Genomic DNA, 12,376 nt, shown 5'->3' on the forward strand with positions numbered 1-12,376 from the left:
CATCGAAAAGTTTTACCACCTTAGGACCCTGAAGCCCTTGGTGACATACAAGAGACATTTAACCTACCCTTAAGCGGTGTTGAAACACCAGGAAGCATTCTGACCATCCAGTGGGTGTCATGATCATGTCAAAGGTCTCATCAAAAAGTTTTACCACCTTAGGATCCTGAAGCCCTTGCGCACAGAGGTCAGCAGTGAGATATGTAAGCTTCATGGAAGAACAAAAGTTAGGATTAGTATACTACAAGCATTATCTAGTCTGCTGAAGTTAATATTATAGTATGTACAAATAGAATATTCCAATAAGACTAGTGATTGGTTGCTCCGGGTCCGAGAAGAAAGTAGTTATGAATCCTTTTTTTCTGCCTTTGTTCAATTTGAAGCAAATTCAACTGTCACGATGATTTACGTTTCTATAAGCAAATGAGCCTTCTTTGAAGACGTTAGGCATCAGAGGGGCAAAGTTGAGGTCTGGTAGGACGATCTCTCGTACCCTCGGGGTCTCCTGCTTCGAAGCATAGGGTGACACGAACGTCATCTAAAGAGAGAGAGAGTGAAAAAAATATAACTCATCAAAGATCCAAGGAACGTATATTCAAAATCAACCAAGAACCTCATGCTCAAGATGAAACCATTATCAGAACATGAATATAATTCCAACAAATGTTGCCGCTAATTAGGTAGTTCCCTATGTTTCTTTTTCGGTGTTACCTTACTAGCATCAGGTATTCAGTCATCATACATTCGGTTTTTTTTTTTTTTTTTGGGGGGGGGGTAACATATTATTTTATCAATCATCTAGATGAGATTACTGGAATATAGGTTTGTTGGGTCGACTGTTAAATTTGTATACATGTGTGCCCATCTGCATACTCACACACGCATTCATCTAGGACAGCAAGAAGGAAACATGGATTGATTAATTATAGAAAAACCATATCAATAGTTATGGGAAGTGACGCCAATGTACAAAATAGCATAGAGTTTAGGCTAGGTAAATACAATAAGGGATGGACGCAACCATTAAGAATTAAGTTTAAGTCACAAACCAACAGGGTTGGAGATCTTTAGACTGGGCTCGACCTCATAACCTGTCTGGAAGCCTAACTCTCCCTGCATTGGTATGAAAAGATGATGACCCGGACTTGGTTTTACGCCTTTTGGCCTCGATAACTTGGCAGAGAGGTCAGCTCGAAACAAATTGATATTTCTTTTCTGTTTCATGTGATTTTTCACATACATTTCTTTTTTCCTCATCATTTTAGTCTACATCTACCAAGTGAACTTTCACGGAATTTCTGCCCTAAGCTGACATTGTTTTGTTTTTTCTGTTTTGTTTTTGTTTTGTTTTACCATTTTTAGAATATTCTCATTTGTATAACTTGAAGTCTTAATGATATATGCGTTACTGTTCAATGCAGCTTTTTTTTTGCGATTTACCACACGCAATGTTAATTCACAACTTAAAAGATTTGGCTGTAGAGGTGCTCATTACTTAGGTCTGTCATTAATTTTGTAGTATCAATGCATCTTCATAAGCTTTTATGGCATATACGCAGTGTGGAGGTTAGTATACCCCCGTAGGTATGTAGCTCTACTGAGTGTTCCTAAACAAAAATTACATGAGAACGTGGCATAAGATGCAAAATTAACCTCTACATACAGCCAATTACAGGGAAGACGACCATTAGGGAGACCCAGGTACAGATGGAGTAAAGGACGTGGAGAGGGTGGCACCAGGAGAAGACTGGAAAGAATTGGCAGAGTATAGAACCATCTGGAGAGGCATAGTGAAAGCGGTGAAGGGCCGTCCGGCCTGATAACCAACAGAGGGGGAGAGGGAGGGGATACAACCAATTATGTTGTAGTGCACTGTTACTTAACCTCGTGGCCACGATTAGCCAAAGTGGTGACTATTGCTGCGTAGAATTGGCTGTGACTCCTGCCTACGACAGGACCCAGGAAGAGGATCCTGGAGGCTTGGACTCCGTACTGGCCAGACAGCAGGGCCAAGAGTAGTAGAGTAATTCCGCGTAGTTTTTCCTGGGGACGCATCTTGTCTGAGTCTCTGTGGGACAAATGACACATCTTATAATTGTTTCACCATTTTGATCTCAATAAATGAACTATATTATTCCCAAAGACGAAAAACTCAATTAAGCTGGATTGGTTTGTCTTCTACAGCAATTCCTAGCTTCTATGGTCTCAAAACAACAATGAATCTAACAATATGTTCGTATACTTTCTTTCCAGACAAGCAAAATCACCATCACTCGTCCTATCAAATGCTAATATAATTGGAAAAATACCATTTACTTATTTCTAATCTACATATGAACACCAAACACGAGAGAATTCGTAGTTTATCATGTAAACTTATAGCAAAATGGTAAATATACAAGCTACTTACAGTTGTTTCACAGTGAAATAAAGATTTACATTTTTTCAGAGATCTAGGCTCATATGAGATCAAAGCTCTGGTCTGGCACGGAAAGTCGGCAATGTATTAGTCTAAATATACGCACGCGGTTGTACGACGGAAAAATATTATATATTTTCAAACTAGTAAAGTAACTGTATATAGATATTTGGAAACCAGGGATGTTTTCTTTTTTATATATATAATTGAATCGACTGGCATTAGTCAAACGAAAGTAATAAAAAGGATAACCATGGCTAAGAGAGTTAAAAGAAATAGGACCAATAGTCATTGGTCAAGGTCACCTACATGTAGAGCAACGTGCTGAAAGCCAACCACCGGACAGAAGAGATTACTGAGATAAATCTGACTTCTTAGTTCGAATACTTCGATTCACACAAATCACTCACCATGACGCTGATGGTGGTTACGTTCCATGCATCCGGGAATGACCAAGTGTAAACACAACATAAGTCCGGATGGTTAACGTTACGCAATGGATCCTTACCTGTTGAAGGGTGTAGAGTAAATGTCCAGAGGCAACTGTGGCCTTGTGACACGCCGGAGATTCATGGGACTAAGTAAAACATCTTATCACTCAAGTGCTGGTCCTTGACATCTTTGCCACATTATCATTTTCAGTATTGTTTTGCTAGTAACAAACAGGGTATCTATCACTGACGACGATGTCGCAACGGACATATAGCCATAGACGTGTTAACAAAAAGATTTAAGGAGGGTAGGAGTACAGAGGGATGGCAGAAGTTAAGAGTTATCAACATTCATGTCTGAGCGGAGATTAGTCTCCATTCATAGAAAACTGGGTGAACATTACCACGTAATGAATCCAGAACAGTACAGCAGCGTATCAGTAACATAAGTACATAGGTAGATCCTAGGGGTGGGAGACAAGAAAATGTACCCCTCCCCCCGATGCCAAGGCAGTTGGGAAGATGTTTACTATTAAATATCCCTCCCCCATATATATATATATATATATATATATATATATATATATCTTTTTTCAACCACAAATCACTTTTAATTCCATGCAATCGCAGTCAAGACTGAAGAATCGCTCGATGGAGGCATCCGTTGGAAATTGAAACGTGGACGAGCCGAGGATTCAAACCCAGCTAACCCGTAACAAAGTTACAGTGACTTAAACCAATACACTATCAAGAGAAATAAAAGCGTATTGGTTTAAGTCACTGTAACTTTGTTATGGGTTAGCTGGGTTCGAATTCTCGGCTCGTCCACGTTTCAATTTCCAACGGATGCCTCCATCGAGTGATTCTTTAGTCTCGACTGCGATTGCATGGAATTAAAAGTGATTTGTGGTTGAAAAAAGATATCAATTGATCACTGGGAACCATTCAATGTATACGTATATATATATATATATATATATATATATATATATATATATATATATATATATATATATATATATATATATATATATATATTGTTGGGGACAGATCATCCCACGCCCCTTACATACACTCAACCTTTTCATCTTGATGATATTATTAGTATAGTGTCCATATGTTAGCATCGTGTAATTTTATTTTGCTGATCACGCAGACCCTAAATTGAAAGAGTTCTTTATCATGCAAGGCTACTCTGTACGTAATAAGTGGAGATAGACATATGTAACCCTCTTATTTTACCTTTTTTATGATTTTGTCATTTACAAATTCAAACAATTCAGACCAGTTTTCTATAAAATCTGTTGAGTCAATTAATGTATTTTCTTCCGCTCCGGACACTCAAGGCATGAATAGACACACTAATGATTATTTCTGAATTTATTTTCTTTGTTAACATGTCTTAACTGCGATATTCATCTTATGGCACATTCCTTGAGCTCCTCTATATATACATAATAATGCTCCCATTCCTACATTATACTGTTTACCTGATACTACTCGATAAAAATTTTATACCTAACATTTGGTGTAGACCTATTATTGAAAAGGATAAATACTTCTCTATACAGGATATCACTATGTCTCAGAGCGACATTGCAGCGTGGCCGAGCAATGCATACATAGATCGCGGTACCTACGGTACATATCATGAGAAAACCCATACACAGTTATATAACCATGGCCTCAGCTGTGACACAACTACTCTCGATATTCAGTTAATTCATTTTAGGAAGATTGTCTGCCTTCCCTAAAGATTCTTAATAAATGAGCTAACATTTTTGCCGTAGCGTCGAGCCCCAGACCACATCCAAGTGACTTAAAAAGTAAAATGGAAGAAAGAATATAGTTTTCTTTCCATGATTTTTGCTGTTTCCTAGAAACGGGAGAAAAGGACAATTTGATACTAAAATTGTTATTTTTTACTTCAACATTGTTCACGACATTTTCGAAAAAAAATGCTGGTCATTTTATTATCATAACTATCTTCTAAGTTGTTTTATATTATCTGTACATATCCTTCATTTTGAAAATACGAGATCGGGTCCAGCAACTATTCTGTCGTGGTGGGCTGTGATTGGTTAATGTTATAATATCCTCAGACTGAAACATGGCTACAAATCACAGATCAAGCAAAGGACAAAGGAGAGGACCCGCTGGTACATTATTGTAGAGAATAGAGTCTGAGGAATTGAAGTAGAGACTAATGTGATCAAGACTATTCTAACTTCGTTTTGGTCTTGTTGTGGCAGCAACGACGTAAGCAGCATCTCATCAATATGAAGATTGCGTAGACCATCAGAGAGAAAGAAGCTATCACGGTGAGCCAAACGTCAAAGTTGTAGATGGTAAACCTGAAACAATATGGGTCATACAAATAGAAACAAAAGAGTAAAGATAAAGGATTACAAAGGATTACAAAGGAGGAGCATGCCGACAGGAGACCTTTCGGTCCATAACTAGGCCGGATGCAAAAATAAAAATAAATAGATGAAATAGAATAAATAAATAAATAGTAATAATAATGATGATGATAATAATAATAATGATAATATGAATGATAATAATAATAATAATAATAATAATAATAATAATAATAATAATAATAATAATAATAATAATAATAATAATAATAATAATAATAATAATAATAATAATAATAATGATAATAATAATAATAATAATAATAATGCAACATAAATGACAGTATCATTTTCTAGACCAATTTTTCGTGCTGATCACGGTGGTAGTAGTCATTTTGCTCCAAAAGTTCTAGTTTATGTGTTACAGCATATGTCCTAGTGTAGTGTTTTGTTAATCCGCGCCAGATTTGTGGCGCCTTACGTTAATTAGTCGAGTGTTGTAGGTGTTAGGTTTAATCTATTAATTGTGAGTATTAATTTAATTAATATATATGTTTAATACTATATATATGTTTAATACTATATGTTTAATACTAGTTTAATACTAGTATGTTTATATACCTATTTTGTTGCAGATTCATTGACGGATTGCTGCAGATTCATTAATTGAAGGATGCCACGGACTTGCAAGAACCACCCCGACTCCTTTTGCTACATATGCGGCAAGTACACACCATCAAAACAGAAGCGCACCATCACTTCTTCAGTAAAACATCTCTATCGTGCCTACTTTGGCATCGGAATTGGAGATCAGGATAAACCATGGGCTCCTCACATTGGCTGTGTGAACTGTTTTTCTGGTTTATGCCATTGGAGTAAAGGAAACCGTAAGTCAATGCCATTTGGTATACCAATGGTGTGGCGGGAACCTACAAATCACCTTGAAGACTGCTATTTTTGTATGCTAAAAAGCTCGAAACACATTAAATACCCAAACATTCCATCAGCTATGCAACCTGTACCACACAGTGATGATGTTCCTGTGCCAATACCTCCTGAGAATGTACACCGTGCTAGTTCAAGTGACTCTTCATGTAGTGACGGTGAAAATCCGGATGTGTATCAAGAGATCAAGTTGACTGGGACCTCTGGGAAAAGCCCTCAGTTGTTCGAACAGAGTGAGCTAGATGACCTTGTAAGAGATCTTGGGCTGTCAAAAGAATCTGCACAATTGTTATGTTCAAGGTTAGCAGAGAAAAATCTTTTGGCAAGTAATACACACTTTGCATGGTATAGGCATCGAGAGCAGGAATTCGTGCAGTACTTTACTAAGTCAGATGACATGGTGTATTGCCACGATGTTTCAGGTCTTGTAGAACACATGGGCAAAGAATACCATCCTGAAGAATGGAAGCTCTTTATCGACTCCTCCACCAGGAGTCTGAAAGCTGTGCTACTTTTTAATGGTAAACAAGTAGCATCATTGCCCATTGCTCATTCTGTTACCTTAAAAGAAACATATGCTACCATGTCACTTCTTCTTAACAACATACAATATCAGGATAACAACTGGCTTCTCTGTGGTGACCTAAAGGTCCTGACTATTTTGTTAGGGATGCAGGGAGGCCACACAAAACATCCATGCTTTTTATGCTTGTGGGACAGCCGTGCAGATTCCGTACACTACCGACAACGGGAATGGCCACAACGGACGGAATTTGTACCTGGCCGCCATAACGTCAAAACACTACCACTTGTACCAGCAGAGAAAGTGCTTCTACCTCCCCTTCACATAAAGCTGGGATTGATTAAAAAATTTGTGAAATCACTTCCGAAAGATGGAGAAGGGTTTAAATACCTTTCCCATAAATTCCCTCTTGTTAGTGATGCTAAACTGCAAGCTGGCATATTTGTAGGACCACAGATTCGTGAGCTTATGTCAGATTCCGGATTTAGTGAAGCATTAACACCTCGTGAAAGAAATGCTTGGGAAAGTTTTAAGTTAGTTGTGGCAGGGTTCTTGGGGAACAGAAAATCTGATGACTACAAGGAACGGGTTGAGAACATGCTTCAAGCATATGAGGCGGCTGGCGCACGCATGAGCATCAAAATACATTTCCTACATAGCCACCTTGACTACTTTCCTGCTAACGTGGGTGAGTACAGTGAGGAACAGGGGGAGAGCTTCCATCAAGATATATCCGAAATGGAGCACAGCTATCAAGGCAATTGGAATGTGACCATGATGGCTGATTACTGCTGGTCTCTTCGAAGAAGCTGGACAACATCTGCTGATAAACCGGCACACAAGAGAATGTCGCGAAAGCGTGCTTTTCAAGGAGAATAGCTGCCTTCAGCTTTCAAATAAAACTGTGTTTTTTGTAATCAGATATCTACATGCCTGCATGTATGTTATGCCCATTTATCATGTTTTTGTTTGTTTTCAATAATATGAAATGTACCGTCAACCTCGAATGTCCTTTACTTACCCTTATATATTCACAGGTCTTTTATAGACCTGGCTTAGACGCATTTCTGCACAATGAATCTTATAAATATAGTGTCAGTTATTACAAAAAAAAATGAGGACCTCCCTGAAAAAATGGGTATGCTTTATGGGTTTAGCATGCGAAACTGTAATGAAAAACGTTAATGACGTCTCTGTTGCAAGAATTTTTTTTCTGATGCAACCCAGTGTAATAATAATAATAGTAGTAATAATAATATTAATAATAGTAAATAAACAAATTAATAAAATAAGTCAATAAATAGATAGGTAAAGTTAAATAATAAACAAACAGGTAGATAGTAATTAATAACAAATTGACAGATAACTAAAAGTAACAAATGATAATCAAGGAAATAATGATAAACAAACAGACAAATAATAACAAGCAAATGAATAAATAATATGAAATAAATGGCAGGCATCACAGCATCTTGCCAGTAGATTATTTAATTCAGAAGGAATAGAGCTGAACATTCTAATTGATCATGATTTGGCTGTTTACTTCACAAGCAACTGGAGGCTTGAATGCAAACTCAAGTAGAGTTTATCATTAATCTCCGCAAACGTTGATTCCGCAGCACCGTCCCTAACCCGAATTCGGGATCGACGCAAAGAAAGCACGACAAAAGTGTGAGATTGTCCACAAGGATAGAAGCGCCTGTAAACTACAGCCCATGATAACAACAACAACGCTACGGTACATGAATTGTGACAAGGAAATCTTACCAGTTCATGTCCGCGGCAGGACACCGCAGGTGGCGAGCCCCTCCGTGCCGCAACACATAACCGACCCAGTAGGTCACCGTTTCCGCGGGTGTCATTGGCTGATCCCGAATGATGACCCTCATCCGACGCGCATTGTCCCGGAGTCTACCAAAGGAAAGCATGTTGATGAAAACGGCATAGTACCAGAATGTCACACGAAACTCTTTCTTTGGACCATTCATCGCGGTGACACACCTACTATTTGTTCTTGACATTGAGTTTATTTAGGTGAAGGTCATTTTCCGGATTAAGACTCGTATACTTGATGGTATACAAAATGGGTTTTGACCAAGGTTATATTCAAGTGAAGAAGAAAAAATGACAAAACCATATCATTAGTGTGCGAAAACAGTAATGTCATAATCTGGACGCTCGTTTTTAGATAACTATACTCGCAAACGTTGTCCTACACACGCAGCGTTAAAATGACGGTCGTCATTGTGGCGCCTGAGCGTTGCGCGTCATCCTGCTAATTTCAGAGAGCCTACACAGGGAGCGTCTTTGTGACGTGCGTCATTTATGACGACCGTCGAAAAAGACGCTCGTTTTTAGATAACTATACTCGCAAACGTTGTCCTACACACGCAGCGTTAAAATGACGGTCGTCTTTATGGCGCCTGAGCGTTGCGCGTCATCCTGCTAATTTGACGCGCAACGCTCAGGGGCCATAATGACGACCGTCATTTTATCGCTGCGTGTGTAGGACAACGTTTGCGAGTATAGTTATTGAAATTAGCAGGATGACGCGCAACGCTCAGGCGCCATAATGACGACCGTCATTTTAACGCTGCGTGTGTAGGACAACGTTTGCGAGTATAGTTATCTAAAAACGAGCGTCTTTTTCGACGGTCGTCATAAATGACGCACGTCACAAAGACGCTCCGTGTGTAGGCTGCCTAAATGTACATAGAACTCCTTGTAATAACACAGATAAAAGTTAACAATCCTTACTCATATGATAACACTACGGAAGCTATGTTACAGCACATAGCCATGCCTTTCTTAAAAAACCCATGAATTTCAAGAGAAGGAAAGCTAACATCTTATTCCATTCATGGTAAAAATGACATTAGTTTGCATCTGGTATATAAGATGCGCAACTGTGTTTCCACCTGACATCCGCAGTGGAAAATGAATAACTATCTTAATTCCCGTTGTATAAACTACACTAGTTACCCCCCACAGTAATCTACAGAATATCAAAACAATAATCAACAAAGAACAATAAAATTAAACTTAGATATCTAAGCGCCGCGTACCCTAATCTAATTATGGTTAAAGCCGGAAATGTAGACGCCAGTGACGTCCTTGCCATTACCTTGTATTATTCAAAGCCATATCAAGAGCTGACATCAGTGATTCCTCCGTCAGTTCCGTCCAGTCGAGGCGAATTGCCCATCCTCTCCAGACTCCCTTCGCCAGGTTATGTGTCTGGTCCGAGAAGATTGGCATACCGAGGATGGGCACACCGTTGTGGAGAGCCTCCATTATGCTGTGAAGACCGCCGTGGCTGATGAAGAGGCGTGCCTTCGGGTGGGCTGTTAAATGCAAAAGAATATTTTGGGTAATTGTCAAAAAAAAAAAAAAAAAAGAGGAATGGATGTAATGGAAATGCATCCAGTAGGTAGACAGTCGTCGTTATTCATCTGTTGGGCAATCCTCCTCCTACTGCAACAAAGTGCTGACTAATGAAGAAATTAAAGATGATACATGTTTTGGACACATTGATAACTTGTCAGGTAATGATTCTATAATAGTGGCAATTATTTTTTCTTCGACATTCGATACAAAGGTGAGGCAGTTGTCCTTTTATTGGTATCATGTTACTTAGTGTTACATACAGCATGGTGGGATTATAGACGACTAAACCGGTTCCCCTATTGGTCACCCGCCAATGAGGAGGATGCATCCTGGTACAGGAAAAAAGAAACCTCCCTATTATGGGTCACTAATTCACCTGTTCTATGCCAACTTTGAATCTATGGCTGACCAGTACCCCCCACGAAACACACTTATTCTTTTAGATGACTTCAGTATAGTTCATCGCACCAAAAGAATTGCCCATGAAGTAAGTATTGCCTCCTATGGTTCTGGAACTAGGAATATCAACAGTTCTCTCCTTCTAAAATTTGCAAAGTCCACAAGGCTAAGGATTATTCATTCCTGGTCCCAGAGACGAGAGCCACACCAATGGATATGGTACAGTAATGCCGGAGGAGTGGCTAGGGAGATCGATTAAATGTTTGTTGGTACTCATTAGAAGATCCTATAGAACTGCAAGGTTTGTCGGAGTGCTGAATAGTTTGGAACTAATTAAAGGTTTTTAGTCACAACACTTAGACTGCGTATGAAACCCAGGAAAATTCAGAGATGTCATACACCTGGGTTTCATCTGGAGAAGCTCAGGGATGATACCGAAACTTGAAGAAACTTTGCCTCAAATCTGTGACCCAGAGGAACACAGTCCGAACAGCTAATGGTAAGCTAGTGTCAGTCGTGGAGGGATGTACCCCCTTTGTCGAGTACTTTGAGCAGTTGCTCATGGATGACCCTCCAAGCAAACAGCTTCCCCTTGATTATGTTCGGGTTTTATTTGCCAATCCACCCATGGATGAATGTCCACCCTCTCTGATAGAGGTCAAAGAGGCTCTAAGTTGAAGGGTGGAAAGGTAGATGACACCAGAAACATCTGTGAGGAGTTGCTGAAAGTTGTGTGACAGTCCGATATAATTCCCTCTGATTGGAAAAATGGTCTAGTCGTCTCTGTTTGGAAGGGAAAGGGAACTGGCAGGATCGCAACTACTACCACGATATCATACTACTCAGTGTGCCAGGAAAGGTTTTTGCCCATCTGTTGCTGACACAGGTTCCTTCACATATGCTAAAGTTGCAACCTCTGAGTAATTTGGATTCACATCAGTTAATTCAACAATAGATCAAATCCTACACTTCGCGTTCTTGCGGATCGCCAAGGTAAGTTTCAAAAGAGTTTTTTTTTTACCATATGTCGTGGGGTACCCTGGGATCTACGATGATTACTGACTTGTTGCCTGGCTTATACTCTGGGACAGAGAGTACTGTAAAGAATGCAGGAGGCGTATCCAGCTTCTTTCCTGTTAATTCAGGAGTGAGGCAAGGGTTCATCCTCGCTACAACACATTTCACCAATTACACAACGTGATACAACCTTTCCACTATTCTGTCTAGTTACCAACCAATTGGAAGGGACTCTTTCGTCCGGTCAAACTACCTAGGAGATCTTGCTGTGGAAGCCATTTGGCGATGCGCACGTTGGGTGAGAGTCCCTTGATGTGATCCTCGTTCCATTTCATCAACACCCTCTGCCGGAGACGACCAAATGCCCTCACCAGCGCCAGGAGGTACCTATGATTAACCAGCATGAAATGAATATGAACCTTCTTTGAAAAATTATTCACTTAATAAGCCAGGATAGATTGGATAATCCTAATGAGTGAACTGGGTCATGGTTCACTTTCCACATAGGTCAGAAATACACCCGACCCTAAATCACATAATATTAAATACCATTACTTCCCATTCGCCTATTGATGCCTCCAGTTTGTTATATATTAGGAAAAAATAAGTCCTCCTTGAAATTAAAGGCTTGACTGAGGGTTGCAACTCCTGAAAATATCTTGAAGACATTCTCATTTTACTTGTTTGATTTTACTCAATCCTAAATGAAGTCATTTAACTCTGTTCCTTGATAATGTCACAAAAGATTCAGTGAATTTTTGTGTTAAGTCAAGCTAGAATAATCAACTTCATACTTATCAGGCATATGGGAAGTTTTAACAGCAGATCCAAGGCTGTTGAGGAAAGATTTGCTTCAGAAGACCTAAACAAGCAGCGACAGACCTCGAGAGTG

General features: G+C 39.3%; 2 protein-coding genes across 2 annotated transcripts in view; both read right to left on the minus strand.

Moving 5' to 3' along the window:
- Nucleotides 1-3,040, minus strand: part of LOC143028270 (UDP-glucosyltransferase 2-like) — a 10,144-nt gene extending 7,104 nt beyond the window's left edge. The window contains exons 1-4 of the mRNA XM_076190116.1: nucleotides 2,928-3,040; nucleotides 1,885-2,068; nucleotides 410-538; nucleotides 68-208 (exon numbers count right to left, since the gene is read on the minus strand). Of these exons, the coding sequence (XP_076046231.1) occupies nucleotides 68-208; nucleotides 410-538; nucleotides 1,885-2,068; nucleotides 2,928-2,992 (519 nt within the window). The 5' untranslated portion in view covers nucleotides 2,993-3,040. The remainder of the gene's footprint in view (nucleotides 1-67; nucleotides 209-409; nucleotides 539-1,884; nucleotides 2,069-2,927) is intronic.
- A 1,240-nt stretch (nucleotides 3,041-4,280) lies between these two features.
- LOC143027920 (UDP-glucuronosyltransferase 2C1-like) lies at nucleotides 4,281-12,314 on the minus strand. Its single transcript, XM_076189567.1, has 5 exons — nucleotides 12,279-12,314; nucleotides 11,738-11,871; nucleotides 9,806-10,025; nucleotides 8,449-8,592; nucleotides 4,281-5,204 (listed from the first exon to the last, which is right to left on the minus strand). The coding sequence occupies exons 1-5, from the start codon at nucleotides 12,287-12,289 to the stop codon at nucleotides 5,069-5,071; spliced, it is 645 nt and encodes a 214-aa protein (XP_076045682.1). The 5' UTR covers nucleotides 12,290-12,314; the 3' UTR covers nucleotides 4,281-5,068.
- Between the last annotated feature and the right edge of the window lie 62 nt (nucleotides 12,315-12,376).

The sequence above is a fragment of the Oratosquilla oratoria genome, chromosome 9 (assembly GCF_046742065.1).
Source record: "Oratosquilla oratoria isolate Oo_2021 chromosome 9, ASM4674206v1, whole genome shotgun sequence".
Taxonomy (NCBI): domain Eukaryota; kingdom Metazoa; phylum Arthropoda; class Malacostraca; order Stomatopoda; family Squillidae; genus Oratosquilla; species Oratosquilla oratoria.

What these genes read in the sequence shown, in the direction of transcription:
- LOC143027920 (XM_076189567.1), bottom strand. An exon ending in ATGGCTTTGAATAATACAAG is followed by an intron (nt 8,593 to 9,805) that starts GTAATGGCAAGG and finishes TTCCTTTGGTAG; the next exon opens with ACTCCGGGACAATGCGCGTC. An exon ending in CCTGCCGCGGACATGAACTG is followed by an intron (nt 5,205 to 8,448) that starts GTAAGATTTCCT and finishes ATATTGTTTCAG; the next exon opens with GTTTACCATCTACAACTTTG.